The 17,475-nt window shown below is 42.8% G+C and overlaps 1 protein-coding gene across 1 annotated transcript; it reads right to left on the reverse strand.

Moving 5' to 3' along the window:
- Window positions 1–13,426: 13,426 nt before the first annotated feature.
- On the reverse strand, window positions 13,427–15,793 carry LOC135564767 (uncharacterized). Its single transcript, XM_065010784.1, has 5 exons — window positions 15,586–15,793; window positions 15,221–15,387; window positions 14,834–14,944; window positions 14,518–14,670; window positions 13,427–14,425 (listed from the first exon to the last, which is right to left on the reverse strand). Exons 1-5 carry the CDS (start codon window positions 15,701–15,703, stop codon window positions 13,826–13,828), a joined length of 1,149 nt encoding a protein of 382 aa, XP_064866856.1. The 5' UTR covers window positions 15,704–15,793; the 3' UTR covers window positions 13,427–13,825.
- Window positions 15,794–17,475: the final 1,682 nt, after the last annotated feature.

A 17,475-nucleotide genomic window follows, 5' to 3' on the forward strand; every position in this document is an offset into this window, starting at 1 on the left:
TTTATTTATTTTAACCTACCAGGTTGCCATCGACCCGGTTACCTTATAACGTACATATATCCATGAACAAGAGGTATACATACCATTAGGGCTGCAAAATACCCCAAAGTCATATGTTTTCCAGAAATACCCATTGGAGGATTCCCGGATTTCCTCCATATTCCTTGCCAATTCCAGTTTTTGTTTTTCCAACCCTGGGAGTCTGGGAAATGTTCAGGAATTTCACATCCCATCAAGGTAGTGAAGATCTGCAACATTCTTTACTTAAGTCCAACCTTACTGTGGAATTTTCCCCAAATTCCCAGGTTTTCCACAAATCCCAGTTGAAATATTCCTGGAATCTGAAAGGTATAAGAAAGAAATCCGGGGATACTGGGATTTACTCAGTTCCACCCTACTGTATAATCTACATAAGAGGTGTTAGTATTACACATATTGTACTCAACATTTGTGACCTGTGTTTACTGTTACATAGAACAGTTGTGACATGGCATTACATTGAATGAATAGATAGAGAAATAAAAATCCAGGCTCAAGTCATACCTCCTTTTCTTCGCCTCTTCAAGTAGAAGTTATCACGTTAGTAGAGGTACTTACTGTACAGACAGAGGTATATTAGCCTCAAACCTAACAGGCTAAGATCAGGATTCAAATGTTCATGCTTTGTCAGCTACGCGCCATTTCAAATCAATTTCTCAATGAGCTGACGTACGTAGCGTTGACCATTAATGCGGTCTTTGTCAGCTACGCGCCATTTAAAATCAATTTCTCAATGAGCTGACGTACGTAGCGTTGACCATTAATGCGGTCTCCGCGACAAGGGAACGTTGCCTTTGAAAGGTACAATGCTGACAAAGAGCAGGGGGGATGACATCCTAGACTAAATCTTCTATCCTCCAAATACTACACCATATTATTCCAATGGGATACATAATGGAGAATTACGACATGCATGCACAGTGTAGACACAAAGGACATTAACATAATGATATATAGATTTTAGCATATGTCTGAACAAGCAATCAGTGTGAGATTGTTGACTAATGCTGTGCATTTTGTTACTAAAAAAAAAGATAAAAAAATGTCCTCACTGTCGACTGCGTTGATTTTCAGTAAACTTAACATGTGTAAATATTTGTATGAACATAAACAAGATTCAACAACTGGGACGTAAACTGAACAAGTTCCACACACATGTGACTAACAGAAATGGAATAATGTGTCCCTGAACAAAGGGGGGAGTAAAATTAAAAGTAATAGTCAGTATCTAGTGTGGCCACCAGCTGCATTAAGTACTGCAGTGCATCTCCTCCTCATGGACTGCACCAGATTTGCCAGTTCTTGCTGTGAGATGTTACCCCACTCTTCCAACAAGGCACCTGCAAGTTCCCGGACATTTCTGGGGGGAATGGCCCTAGCCCTCAACCTCCGATCCAACAGGTCCCAGATGTGCTCAATGGGATTGAGATCCGGGCTAATCACTGGCCATGGCAGAACACTGACATTCCTGTCTTGCAGGAAATCATGCACAGAATGAGCAGTATGGCCGGTGGCATTGTCATGCTGGAGGGTCATGTCAGGATGAGCCTGCAGGAAGGGTACCACATGAGGGAGGAGGATGTCTTCCCTGTAACGCACAGCGTTGAGATTGCCTGCAATGACAACAAGCTCAGTCCGATGATGCTGTGACACACCGCCCCAGACCATGACGGACCCTCCACCTCCAAATCGATCCCGCTCCAGAGTACAGGCCTCGGTGTAACGCTCATTCCTTCGACGATAAACGCGAATACGACCATCACCCCTGGTGAGACTAAACCGCGACTCGTCACTGAAGAGCACTTTTTGCCAGTCCTGTCTCACCTAGCGAAGGTGTGTTTGTGCCCATAGGCAACGTTGTTGCCAGTGAGGTCCTGCCTTTACAACAGGCCTACAAGCCCTCAGTCCAGCCTCTCTCAGCCTTGTGAGGACAGTCTGAGCACTGATCGAGGGATTGTGTGTTCCTGATGTAACTCGGCAGTTGCTGTTGCCATCCTGTACCTGTCCAGCAGGTGTATTGTTCAGATGTACCGATCCTGTGCAGGTGTTGTTACACGTGGTCTGCCACTGCGAGGACAATCAGCTGTCCGTCCTGTCTCCCTGTAGTGCTGTCTTAGGCATCTCACAGTACGGACATTGCAATTTAGTGCCCTGGCCACATCTGCAGTCCTCATGCCTCCTTGCAGCATGCCTAAGGCACGTTCACACAGATGAGCAGGGACCCTGGGCATCTTTGTTTTGGTGTTTTTCAGAGTCAGTAGAAAGGCCTCTTTAGTGTCCTAAGTTTTCATAACTGTGACCTTAATTGACTACCGTCTGTAAGCTGTTAGTGTCTTAACGGCCGTTCCACAGGTGCATGTTTAGTCATTGTTTATGGTTCATTGAACAAGCATGGAAAACAGTGTTTAAACCCTTCACAATTAAGATCTGTGAAGATATTTGGATTTTTACGAATTATCTTTGAAAGACTGGGTCCTAAAAAGGGGACGTTTTTTTTGTTGCTGAGTTTATAACATGAGTAGTAGTCGTAGTAGTAGTCGGCATAGTGAAGGCTCACCATAACATGGTGTAGTAGTCGGCAGAGTGAAGGCTCACCATAACATGGTGTAGTAGTCGGCAGAGTGAAGGCTCACCATAACTATAGCATGGTGTAGTAGTCGGCAGAGTGAAGGCTCACCATAACATGGTGTAGTAGTCGGCAGAGTGAAGGCTCACCATAACATGGTGTAGTAGTCGGCAGAGTGAAGGCTCACCATAACATGGTGTAGTAGTCGGCAGGGTGAAGGCTCACCATAACATGGTGTAGTAGTCGGCAGAGTGAAGGCTCACCATAACATGGTGTAGTAGTCGGCAGAGTGAAGGCTCACCATAACATGGTGTAGTAGTCGGCAGAGTGAAGACTCACCATAACTATAACATGGTGTAGTAGTCGGCAGAGTGAAGGCTCACCATAACATGGTGTAGTAGTCGGCAGAGTGAAGACTCACCATAACAATAGCATGGTGTAGTAGTCGGCAGAGTGAAGGCTCACCATAACATGGTGTAGTAGTCGGCAGAGTGAAGGCTCACCATAACATGGTGTAGTAGTCGGCAGGGTGAAGGCTCACCATAACATGGTGTAGTAGTCGGCAGAGTGAAGGCTCACCATAACTATAGCATGGTGTAGTAGTCGGCAGAGTGAAGGCTCACCATAACATGGTGTAGTAGTCGGCAGAGTGAAGGCTCACCATAACATGGTGTAGTAGTCGGCAGAGTGAAGGCTCACCATAACATGGTGTAGTAGTCGGCAGAGTGAAGGCTCACCATAACATGGTGTAGTAGTCGCTCACCATAACATGGTGTAGTAGTGAAGGCTCACCATAACATGGTGTAGTAGTCGGCAGAGTGAAGGCTCACCATAACAATAACATGGTGTAGTAGTCGGCAGAGTGAAGGCTCACCATAACATGATGTAGTAGTCGGCAGAGTGAAGACTCATCCTAACATGGTGTAGTAGTTGGCAGAGTGAAGGCTCACCATAACTATAGCATGGTGTAGTAGTCGGCAGAGTGAAGGCTCACCATAACTATAGCATGGTGTAGTAGTCGGCAGAGTGAAGGCTCACCATAACATGGTGTAGTAGTCGGCAGAGTGAAGGCTCACCATAACATGGTGTAGTAGTCGGCAGAGTGAAGGCTCACCATAACATGGTGTAGTAGTCGGCAGAGTGAAGGCTCACCATAACATGGTGTAGTAGTCGGCAGAGTGAAGGCTCACCATAAAATGGTGTAGTAGTCGGCAGGGTGAAGGCTCACCATAACATGGTGTAGTAGTCGGCAGAGTGAAGGCTCACCATAACATGGTGTAGTAGTCGGCAGAGTGAAGGCTCACCATAACATGGTGTAGTAGTCGGCTCACCATAACAGAGTGAAGGCTCACCATAACATGGTGTAGTAGTCGGCAGAGTGAAGGCTCACCATAACATGGTGTAGTAGTCGGCAGAGTGAAGGCTCACCATAACATGGTGTAGTAGTCGGCAGAGTGAAGGCTCACCATAACATGGTGTAGTAGTCGGCAGAGTGAAGGCTCACCATAACATGGTGTAGTAGTCGGCAGAGTGAAGGCTCACCATAACTACACACCTGATTGAAATAATAAAAAGCTTGTTGATTAGTTGAATGAAGTGTATTAGTGCTCAGGGGGAAACTCCTTTGGGTTCCTAAGACCAGGATTGGGCACCACTGGTGTAGCATGTTGGCTGGAGTTCATCAGTGACCTTCACTGAGATATAAAGCCAACTGTCATGGAGAGACAGACTAATCTCTTGCTCTGTTGGCGAAGACTGTTGTCGGTTGACTACGAGTGACGTGTGATGTTGCCCATTAGGTCCAACGTTGTGAGTTCCAGCTCCGCTTGGCGTCAGCCTGGTCCCCAGATCTGGTTGAGATTTGGCCTGCTCCTCCGTTGTCATTGTTGGCATGACAACTCCAGGAGTATTCGGCAGAAGAGCCGAAGCAGATTGGCCCGCAGGCTAGCTTGGGGTAGAACACAATGTACTCTGACAGCGGTGCCACTGCCGTGACCTGGATAGATCACACAGTCAGGTTGCTGCGCAGTAGGAAGAGGTCAAAGGGCGATGAATGAAGTGGACAGCAGAGCCATATATTTAGAAAAGCTCAGCCAGCTTTTAAAGAACTCTTTGAACATTGTTCTAAATTCTAGACATCCAGTTATATCGCATCGTGTTTAAATATTCCCTGTGAAATGTTAATGGGGAACCAACATGGCCGCCTTTAGAGTATTGTGGTGTCGTGTAAATGCTACGTCAACGTCCCAACTCTAAATGTCTCTGAGGGTCACTAATGGGAGTCTCGTTACAGTGTGTTCCCAGTCCTCACATTGTTTCAATAAACCACACAGGAGCATCAGTCAATCAGTGTGTAGTGTTCTTTTACCTTGTGATATTGGAATCCCCTGGCAACCCCGTAATCTGAGCCCCTTAGTGTGGTGGATGTGAAGCTAAACAACTTCATTCTGACCTCAACTGCTTTCGTACTGAAGGTCACTAAGTGTGCATCCAAAATGGCACCCAGGACCAGGACCCAGGTCTAAAGTAGTGCACTATGTAGGGAATAGGGTGCCAAGGACCTGGTCTAAAGTAGTGCACTATGTAGGGAATAGGGTGCCAAGGACCTGGTCTAAAGTAGTGCACTATGTAGGGAATAGGGTGCCAAGGACCTGAGTGAGAGAGAGAGAACAGTGTAGGGCCCTGCCTGCTGATAGTTAGCATGTGGGTTAACCAGGATCACATTGGTCATCTCTGAAGGTGCAAAGTTACCCAGACATCCCTGCTTGGCTGACCTCCGACCCCTGGGAAAGAAAGTATTTGAACTCCTAGAACCTGGCTGGGCCCTGTCCAGAAACAGCCCCTAACCCCTCTACCCATGGCCTAACCACTTCATGTAGTTCTGAAAGGAATGGATAGCTGTCAGCAGGTTGGTCTCAACCCTGACTTCCATTTATGTTACATTTTCATTTAGTCTCCCACTGACTTCAACGCATGACTGAGTTATGGTCTAGACATCTGGGCTGTTTGTGATGTTTCTGGACAGGGTCCTGGAGAAGGCCTACTGTCTACACTCTGTGGTCTAGGGCACTGGAGAAGGCCTACTGTCTACTCTCTGTGGTCTAGGGCACTGGAGAAGGCCTACTGTCTACTCTCTGTGGTCTAGGGCCCTGGAGAAGGCCTACTGTCTACTCTCTGTAGTCTAGGCCTCTGGGCTGGTTGTGATGTTTCTGGACAGGGCACTGGAGAAGGCCTACTGTCTACTCTCTGCCGACATGGAGAATGCAATACTGCTCATCTGAAACTGTCCCAATGAATGCATCGACATTGGGATTTTATCATTTGTTGTTTAAAAGCAAAGTGTGTTTTGACTATAATGATGAACAGTGTGTGTTTTGACTATAATGATGAACCCTGTGTGTTTTGACTATAATGATGAACCGTGTGTGTTTTGACTATAATGATGAACCCTGTGTGTTTTGACTATAATGATGAACCGTGTGTGTTTTGACTATAATGATGAACCGTGTGTGTTTTGACTATAATGATGAACCATGTGTGTGTTGACTATAATGATGAACCGTGTGTGTTTTGACTATAATGATGAACCGTGTGTGTTTTGACTATAATGATGAACCCTGTGTGTTTTGACTATAATGATGAACCCTGTGTGTTTTGACTATAATGATGAACCCTGTGTGTTTTGACTATAATGATGAACCATGTGTGTGTGTTTTGACTACAATGATGAACCCTGTGTGTTTTGACTATAATGATGAACCCTGTGTGTTTTGACTATAATGATGAACCCTGTGTGTTTTGACTATAATGATGAACCGTGTGTGTTTTGACTATAATGATGAACCAAGTGTGTGTTTTGACTATAATGATGAACCGTGTGTGATTTGTGAAAATAATGGAAATGCCTTGGTCATAACATGAGTAACACATTTTCTTATGATGGTTTGTGGAAAAATACCCATTGTATAAATGAATAGATTAGCAGTGGGTCAAAATAAAGGGCTTTAAAGTTAAAGGTATTTGAGAGTTCTCATTATTTCATTGATGGGGCGGCAGGGTAGCCTAGTGGTTAGAGCGTTGGACTAGTAACCGTGAAGGTTGCAAGTTCAAACCCCCGAGCTGACAAGTTACAAATCTGTCGTTCTGCCCCTGAACAGGCAGTTAACCCACTGTTCCTAGGCCGTCATTGAAAATAAGAATTTGTTCTTAACTGACTTTCCTGGTTAAATAAAGGTAAAACAAACAAACAAACAATTGAAATGGTCCAAAAATAATCTTGACAGAATGCTACATTCAATTTTAACTGTAGTTTCTTCCATTCGGCTACAGGTGGAGACATCTGCCCCACTAAACAGGCATGCAGTCTCCTCACTGTCCCCTAACAGTTTCTGCAATATGTTTAGGAATGCAGTCTCCTCACTGTCCCCAAACAGTTTCTGCAATATGTTTAGGAATGCAGTATCCTCACTGTCCCCTAACAGTTTCTGCAATAGGTTTAGGAATGCAGTCTCCTCACTGTCCCCAAACAGTTTCTGCAATATGTTTAGGAATGCAGTCTCCTCACTGTCCCCTAACAGTTTCTACAATATGTTTAGGAATGCAGTCTCCTCACTGTCCCCTAACAGTTTCTGCAATAGGTTTAGGAATGCAGTCTCCTCACTGTCCCCTAACAGTTTCTGCAATATGTTTAGGAATGCAGTCTCCTCACTGTCCCCAAACAGTTTCTGCAATAGGTTTAGGAATGCACGGTCTCCTCATATGTCATTGACAACACATGGATAGGCAAAGATCATTGCATAACCGCAACCTCTATTTTCTAGCCCACATCCTCTGAGATAGTGACTGAAATATTCTGGGCTGCTTTTAAAAATGGACAGGCTAGGCTCATAACAAAATGGACAGGCTCATAACAAAATGGACAGGCTCATAACAAAATGGACAGGCTCATAACAAAATGGACAGACTAGGCTCATAACAAAATGGACAGGCTAGACCAGGCTCATAACAAAATGGACAGGCTCATAACAAAATGGACTGGCTCATAACAAAATGGACAGGCTGGACTCATAACAAAATGGACAGGCTGGACTCATAACAAAATGGACAGGCTAGGCCCATAACAAAATGGACAGGCTAGGCCCATAACAAAATGGACAGGCTCATAACAAAATGGACAGGCTCATAACAAAATGGACAGGCTAGACTCATAAAAATGGACAGACTCATAACAAAATGGACAGGACAGGCTCATAACAAAATGGACAGGCTAGGCTCATAACAAAATGGACAGGCTCATAACAAAATGGACAGGCTCATAACAAAATGGACAGGCTCATAACAAAATGGACAGGGCAAAATGGACAGGCTCATAACAAAATGGACCAAAATGGACAGGCTCATAACAAAATGGACAGTCTCATACCAAAATGGACAGGCTTATACTACAATGGACAGGCTCATAACAAAATGGACAGGCTCATAACAAAATGGACAGGCTCATAACAAAATGGACAGTCTCATAACAAAATGGACAGGCTCATAACAAAATGGACAGGCTCATACCAAAATGGACAGGCTCATAACAAAACAGGTAGGTGTGCTAGAAGAGTAGGACATAGGAATGAATGTATTCCAGTGATCACATTCAGAGGACAAAAAAAAGTAACTTTATTACCTAAAGATCTAGAATCAGATTATTTAATTCCAATCATTAAAGTCGTCAATAAATAGCCTGATGAAAAATATTCTTACGGTACCAGTGAAACGGTCGTCACTAGTTAACACACCACAAGGCCCATCTACCCGACCAATCAGATGGAGTGGGATGACACGTATGCCAATGTAGTGGCATTATCCCGTGTACACGTGCTAATCGGAACTAGGAAAGTCTGAAACTTGCCATGTTCAACGCAGCACGCGTATTTTTTTATTTTATCTTTAATTACATTTCATTTAACCTTTATTATTTAACCAGGTAAGTCAGTTAAACAATTTCTTATTTTCAATGACGGCCTTGGAACAGTGGGTTAACTGCCTTGTTCAGGGGCAGAACGACAGATTTTGACCTTGTCTGCAACCTTTCGGTTACTAGTCCAACGCTCTAACCACTAGGCTACCTGCCGCTTCAACTACAACACTTAGCAAGTCGCCATTTCAGAGTTGACTAGTTCCGACTAGCACGTGAACAAGGCAATACTGATGGTACGTTTACATAGCAGGTTAAGATAACCTCATTCTCCCAACCTGCCACGTTGATTAAGAAAAGTATTGGTTACATACAAAACGTCTTGCACAACTAACTTAATTGGGTTGTAATCACTTTCCTCATTTATTTCGGAATCCACCACTTTAAACCTCATTTGCATGATGATGCGCGAGTGGAGAATTTCATACAAGCACATTTTTCATCCCAATTTCCTCTCGTCGTTTACATATGATCTTTATCAAAAAAGTGACAGAGAGCCAGAACGAAGGAGTTGAGCAAAAATCCAATTGAGAGAAAGGCCATACGTTTCCGTTACCGCATTGATTTGGTTATTTATTAGCTATAATAAAACCAACGGTGGCCTGTTCTAAATGCAAAAGTGGTAATCGGATTTTATTCCAGCCTGGTCTCAAAGACTAGACGTAACATAGTACGTGGAAGTCCAGGACACTCAAATTAGTATGATACAGTGCAATCAGAAAGTATCCAGAACCCTTGACTTTACAGCCTTATTCTAAAGTTGATAACTGTTTTTTTCTTCCCCCAACCCCATAACGACAGAACAAAAACAGGTTTAGAAATGTTGGCTAAATGTATTAATATAAAAAACTGAAATATCACATTTACATAAGTATTCAAACCCTTTACTCAGTACTTTGTTGAAGCACCTTTGGCAGCGATCACAGTCTTCTTGGGTATGATGCTACACCTGTATTTGGGCAGTTTCTCCCATTCATCTCTGCAGATACGCTCAAGCTCTGTCAGGTTGGATGGGGAGCGTTGCTGCACAGCTATTTTCAGTTCTCTCCAGAGATGTTCGACCGAATTCAAGTCCAGGTTCTGGCTGGGCCACTCAAAAACATTCAGACTCTAGGACATTCTCAGTCCCTGTCGCTGAAAAACATCCCCACAGCATGATGCCACCACCACCATGCTTCACCGTAGGGATGGTGCCATGTTTCCTTCAGACGTGACACTTGGCATTCAGGCTTAAGAGTTCAATCTTGGTTATCAGACCAGAGAATTTGTTTCCAATGTTTTCTGAGAGTCCTTTAGATGCCTTTTGGCAAACTCCAAGCGGGCTGACGTGTGCCTTTTACTGAGGAGTGGCTTCCATCAGGCCACTCTACCATAAAGGCCTGATTGGTGGAGGGCTGCAGAGATGGTTGTCATTCCAGAAGGTTCTCTCATCTCCACAGAGGAACTCTAGAGCTCTGTCAGAGTGACCATCAGGTTCTTGATCACCTCCCTGACCAAGGCCCTTCTCCCCAGATTGCTCAGTTTAGCCAGGCGGCCAGCTCTAGCAAGAGTCTTGGTGGTTCCAAACTTCTCAATTTAAGAATGATGGAGGCCACTCTTCTTGGGGACCTTCAATGCTTCAGACATGTTTTGGTATCCTTCCCCAGATCTGTGCCTCGACACAATCCTGTCTCGGCGCTCTACGGACAATTCCTTCAACCTCATGGCTTGGTTTTTGCTCTGATATGCACTGTCAACTGTGGGACCTTATATAGACAGGTGTGTGCCTTTCCAAATCATGTCCAATCAATTGAATTGACCACAGGTGGACTCCAATCAAGTTGTAGAACCATCTCAAGGATGATCAATGGAAACAGGCTGTACCTGAGATCAATTTCAAGGCTCATCACAAAGGGTCTGAAAACCTATGCAAATAAGGTATCCGTTTTAGATGTAATTTTAAAAAAATAAATTCACAAAAATGTATAAAAACCTGTTTTCGCTTTGTCATTAGGGGGTATGGTGTGTAGATTGATGAACATTTAATTTAATCCATTTTAGAATAAGGCTGTAACGTAACAGATTGTGGTAAAAGGGGTCTGAATACTTTCTGAATGCACCGTATGTTACGTTTGGTTTGGTTACTGAAGTCAGGTGGCTGGGTAGGTGTATAACACAGCCAAAGGTTGAGAGTTTGAATCTCATCATAGACAACTTTAGCATTTTAGCTACTTAGTATGTTAGCTAACCCTTCCCCTAACCTAACCCCTAGCCTGGTTAACATTACCCACCTAGCTTGAATTCGTAACATAGCATATTTTCTGCAAATTCGTAAAATAGAATAATAATTGTACTTCGTAAGACATCATACGGAATGGGTGATGGACATCTCCAGATTAATATATACCATACGAAACATATACTAAAATGGAGTATCTCGGATTTACGTACAGAATATTACCAAATTCTCCGAGACCAGGTTGCTTATTCAAGGAAAGGGAATATTTAGTTGTAAAACAATGCACTCAACCAGATCAACCACTCAATCAGATCAACCAATCAGATTGCAAGCTAATCATGTTGGCCCTTACTCAAGAGTTAGTTGTTTTAACCCAAAATAGGTTAACTCCAATATCTACATGCCATTATAAAAAACAAACAAATTGATACATCTTGATTTTCAATTTTTGTTTAAAAAAATAAATAAATCGACAAGTAAAACATACACAGCTTCAAAGAAACGGTCATTAATGCATATTTAGAAATGGTCTGATTTAAGATTAAACGTCAACACTTTTAAGGTCAACCCTGTTACTTTATTTGGGCACTTCAAAAACACATTTTATTTGTCACATGCGCCGAATATAACAGGTGTAGACCTTACCCGTGAAATTCTTGCTTACAGCCCTTCACAACGATTCAAAGTAAAAAAAAAACATGGGGATTGTAAAAGGAATAGAATACACAATAATAACGCTATATACAGGGATTACCAGTACCAGATCAATGTGCAGCTATATACAGGGATTACCAGTACCAGATCAATGTGGAGCTATATACAGGGATTACCAGTACCAGATCAATGTGGAGCTATATACAGGGATTACCAGTACCAGATCAATGTGCAGCTATATACAGGGATTACCAGTACCAGATCAATGTGCAGCTATATACAGGGATTACCAGTACCAGATCAATGTGCAGCTATATACAGGGATTACCAGTACCAGATCAATGTGCAGCTATATACAGGGATTACCAGTACCAGATCAATGTGCAGCTATATACAGGGATTACCAGTACCAGATCAATGTGCAGCTATATACAGGGATTACCAGTACCAGATCAATGTGCAGCTATATACAGGGATTACCAGTACCAGATTGCAGCTATATACAGGGATTACCAGACCAGATCAATGTGCAGCTATATACTGGGATTACCAGTACCAGATCAATGTGCAGCTATATACAGGGATTACCAGTACCAGATCAATGTGCAGCTATATACAGGGATTACCAGTACCAGATCAATGTGCAGCTATATACAGGGATTACCAGTACCAGATCAATGTGCAGCTATATACAGGGATTACCAGTACCAGATCAATGTGCAGCTATATACAGGGATTACCAGATCAATGTGCAGCTATATACAGGGATTACCAGATCAATGTGCAGCTATATACAGGGATTACCAGATCAATGTGCAGCTATATACAGGGATTACCAGATCAATGTGCAGCTATATACAGGGATTACCAGTACCAGATCAATGTGCAACTATATACAGGAAGTACCAGATCAATGTGCAGCTATATACAGGAAGTACCAGATCAATGTGCAGCTATATACAGGAAGTACCAGATCAAGGAGATAAATGTGCAACTATATACAGGAAGTTCCAGATCCATGTGCAACTATATACAGGAAGTTCCAGATCCATGTGCAGCTATATACAGGGATTACCAGTACCAGATCCATGTGCAACTATATACAGGAAGTACCAGATCAATGTGCAGCTATATACAGGAAGTACCAGATCAAGGAGATAAATGTGCAACTATATACAGGAAGTTCCAGATCCATGTGCAGCTATATACAGGGATTACCAGTACCAGATCCATGTGCAGCTATATACAGGGATTACCAGTACCAGATCCATGTGCAGCTATATACAGGGATTACCAGATCAATGTGCAGCTATATACAGGGATTACCAGATCAATGTGCAGCTATATACAGGGATTACCAGATCAATGTGCAGCTATATACAGGGATTACCAGATCAATGTGCAGCTATATACAGGGATTACCAGATCAATGTGCAGCTATATACAGGGATTACCAGTACCAGATCAATGTGCAGCTATATACAGGGATTACCAGATCAATGTGCAGCTATATACAGGGATTACCAGATCAATGTGCAGCTATATACAGGGATTACCAGTACCAGATCAATGTGCAGCTATATACAGGGATTACCAGTACCAGATCAATGTGCAGCTATATACAGGGATTACCAGATCAATGTGCAGCTATATACAGGGATTACCAGATCAATGTGCAGCTATATACAGGGATTACCAGATCAATGTGCAGCTATATACAGGGATTACCAGATCAATGTGCAGCTATATACAGGAAGTACCAGATCCATGTGCAGCTATATACAGGGATTACCAGATCAATGTGCAGCTATATACAGGGATTACCAGTACCAGATCAATGTGCAACTATATACAGGGATTACCAGTACCAGATCAATGTGCAACTATATACAGGAAGTACCAGATCAAGGAGATAAATGTGCAGGGTAAAGTGACTAGGCATCAGGACAGACCATAATAAAATAAAGTACAGAGTAGCTGCAGATGAGTGGAACAGTGTGTTTATATGCCTCCTAAATGACTTACTATAGTCATGTATTTGTTTTACATTACAGATGAGAAAACATGTTTTTATGAAGTTGTTAATGTAACAGTATAACTTTAATCTAGCTAGCCATTTCACATCTGTTACATTAAGAGAATATTAACAGTAGTTGAAATAAAAGTTAACACTACCCAAAATATACTCAATTGGTGGCAGAACCCACACAGTCATCAGCCCTGGGCTAAATACCAACAACGTATCCACTCAGCCCTACTAACCTAGGCTCAATGTCAACAAGGTATCCACGCAGCCCTACTAACCTAGGCTCAATACCAACAAGGTATCCACTCAGCCCTACTACCCTAGGCTCAATGCCAACAAGGTATCCACGCAGCCCTACTAACCTAGGCTCAATGCCAACAAGGTATCCACACTCACTATGTCCTCTGTGTGCTGTTCTAACCCATCTATGAAAGGGTGTGATGCACTCTTGGTTGGAATGAGGTCCATGTCCATCTCAGCTTTTCTCTTCCTTGGAGAAAAGGTCAGTGGAAGGTCTTTATCCTGTGGAACATGGGCCTTCATATCCAGCAACACGCTTCTGAGCTGTGAAGACAGGTCAGTCACGTACTGTTCCTCTTGGAGATCATAAGTGAGTTCTGTGATCTCTTTAAGATATCCTGCACATTGCCTCCGTAACCGCAACAGCTTCCTAGAGGACCTCTTCTTTCCTCTTCCAGATGGACCTTCGTATGGACGGTCAATGTTGGAGTCTCCGGTGGCCCGCTTGGTCTTAAACATGACATTTCTTATGTCACTGTCAGTGGGGTAATAGCGCCTGCGAGTAGGTGGAGGGGGCTGCTCTCCATGGAAAAGCTCTTCCACTACAAAGGTGTTCAGATGACACTTCATTTCAGTCATCTTTCTCACACCAGACAGAGTCAGCTGCTCAATCTTCTCTCTCAGCCTGGCATCTACAGCTTCCCTAACATGAGCTGCCTGTTGGAGAAAGAACACATGGGTTTATCATAAAGAGGTCAGTGGGTCACTTAACCAACACTCTATTATATAGGTTCTATAGTTATATTTACCTCGCCAACAACTGCATGTGAGCTGTGCTCAGAGAGGGAGGGGAACCTGACACAGTAGACAACCTCTGCCTTCACGGAGCTGGGCGTTTCACTTAGTGCTGCCTTCAGAGTTTGGGAGGCCTCCTTTTTAGAGCGCACTGTACTTTCCTCAATCTAGACATAAAAACAGTGGTATTTGTTACATATGTACTGGTACTATGTTAGGCTGATTCACAGGTTGTGTTTACATATCCAGCTCAATTCTGATAAAAAAACATTTTTTTAGACAGACCAACAGAAGGCCTAGCCCTAGACCTTGATATAAGTTCATGTTTACCTTAAAATCAGGAAAGCGGATAACGTGGGCGATGTTTATTATAGCTTTGCAGTCCACCTTTTTGGTATTTTGTACCAGTTTCCGTCTCTTTACAAAGGCATGGTCTTCAAGCTACGGAAGATATAATAATAATACATTTAGACTTTTATAGCACTTTTCTAGACACCCAAAGCTCTTTACCATGTACAGGGAAACTCACCACCCTAACCCCACCTACATACTCTTGCAATAAGTGCCATGGCCTCTTTAGTGACCACAGCGTTAGGACAACCCTTTAAAGTCCCATCTTATTGAGGAACATTCCACTGTTAGTACTTCAACATGATTCTAATTAAATGTTATATAAAGTGTGTGGTGTAAAGGACAGTGATCCGTCTATGAACTTACTTCCTTCTTGTCTCTTTCAGCAGCATATTTCTCTTTGGCTTTTGTCTGTCTGTCTTTGCCCTGGTGGCATTCATACGTCTTTGTGCCAACAACTTGAAACGGAACACCATTGAACGGGATACTTTTACTCTCCCAGCTGAGTTTTTTCCGTGCCAAAGGCTGTGCATCTGTTAAAAAGGTCAACAATATGATATATTACTATTAGAATGATAGGCTTGTCGGGAAACTAACAAAGTTTCTCTCTGGTCGAGCCCTTGGAATGGAATCTGTTATGCTAGCTAGCTAACTTAGCTAGCATCATTTTAGATGAGAGTAGCAAAAGTTAGCTACTAGTTATAACATTAAAAAAAGACAAGACAACGTACCCTTTTGTCCAAAACTTTTGTCCTTTCCCAATATTACGAATTTCAGTGACGTTGCCAATTCTTGTTCCCGAATGTATTTAGTTATTTCGTCCTCAAACTTGAACTCGAGATATGCCATTTCGAAAATGCGGCGTTAGCGAATACGTTCTTCTTCTTTGAGATTGGGTTGGCGGATCGCATTCAACCTTTAGCAGCATACACTGCCACCTACTGTTCTTCTCCGAGGAGGTTTACCGCTACCATTAGACTGGAGTATAACTCCCTTATACCTTGCTAAAAAATATATATAAAAAATACAACAAATGCCCTACAATTTCACACTACACTCACAAAATAATAATAAATCATAATAAATACCATGCTCCACTATTGGGGTGGCAGGGTAGCCTAGTGGTTAGAGCATTGAGCCAGTAACTGAAAGGTTGCTAGGTCAAATCCCTGGGCTGACAAGGTTCAAATCTGTCATTCTGCCCCTGAACAAGGCAGTTAACCCACTGTTCTTTGGCCGTCATTGAAAATAAGAATTTGTTCTTAACTGACTTGCCGAGTTAAAATAAAACAATATATATTTAGTTCTACTTCAGGCCAACAGCCTGAAAGGATGGGAGACCACCACTTAACACACCCTGTAATTATTCTGATGTCAAGTCTCACACACCCAAAGACCTCTCTGCAGCTGCCACCACAACTTCTATTTTCTGCGACTTTACGTTCCATCTCTGCAGAACAGTTGATAACGATTGCTATAAAATGCCAAAACTCCAAGTCGGAAGTTTACATACATTAAAACTCATTTTTCAACCACTCCACAAATTTCTTGTTAACAAACTATAGTTTTGGCAAGTCGGTTAGGACATCTATTTTGTGCATGACACACATACATTTTCCCAACAATTTCACTGTATCAAAATTCCAGTGGGTCAGAAGTTTACATACACTAAGTTGACTGTGCCTTTAAACAGCGTGGAAAATTCCAGAAAATTATGTTATGGCTTTAGAAGCTTCTGATAGGCTAATTTACATAGTTTGAGCCAATTAGAGGTGCACCTGTGGATCTATTTCAAGGCCTACCTTCAAATTCATTGCCTCTTTGCTTGACATCATGGGAAAATCAAAAGAAATCAGCCAAGACCTCAGAAAAAAAATTGCAGACCTCCACAAGTCTGGTTCATCCTTGGGAGCAATTTCCAAATGCCTGAAGCTACCACGTTCATCTGTACAAACAATAGTACGCAAGTATAAACACAATGGGACCACACAGCCGTCATACCACTCAGGAAGGAGACACGTTCTGTCTCCTAGAGATGAACGTACTTTGGTGCGAAAAGTGAAAATCAATCCCAGAACAGCAAAGAACCTTGTGAAAATGCTGGAGGAAACAGGTACAACAGTATCTATATCCACAGTAAAACGAGTCCAATATCGATATAACCTGAAAGGCTACTCAGCAAGGAAGAAGCCACTGCTCCAAAACCACCACTACGGTTTGCAACTACACATGGGGACAAAGATCATACTTTTTGGAGAAATGTCCTCTGGTCTGATGAAACAAAAATAGAACTGTTTGACTATAATGACCATCGTTATGTTTGGAGGAAAAAGGGGGAAGCTTGCAAGCCGAAAAACACCATCCCAACCGTGAAGCACGGGGGTGGCAGCATCATGTTGTGTGGGTGCTTTGCTGCAGGAGGGACTGGTGCAATTCACAAAATAGATGGCATCATGAGGGAGGACAATTATGTGGATATATTGAAGCATCATCTCAAGACATCAGTTAAAGCTTGGTCGCAAATGGGTCTTCCAAATGGACAATTACCCCAATACTTCCAAAGTTGTGACAAAATGGCTTAAGGACAACAAAGTCAAGGTATTGGAGTGACCATCAAAAAG

This window comes from Oncorhynchus nerka, linkage group LG26 (assembly GCF_034236695.1).
Source record: "Oncorhynchus nerka isolate Pitt River linkage group LG26, Oner_Uvic_2.0, whole genome shotgun sequence".
Taxonomy (NCBI): Eukaryota; Metazoa; Chordata; class Actinopteri; order Salmoniformes; family Salmonidae; genus Oncorhynchus; species Oncorhynchus nerka.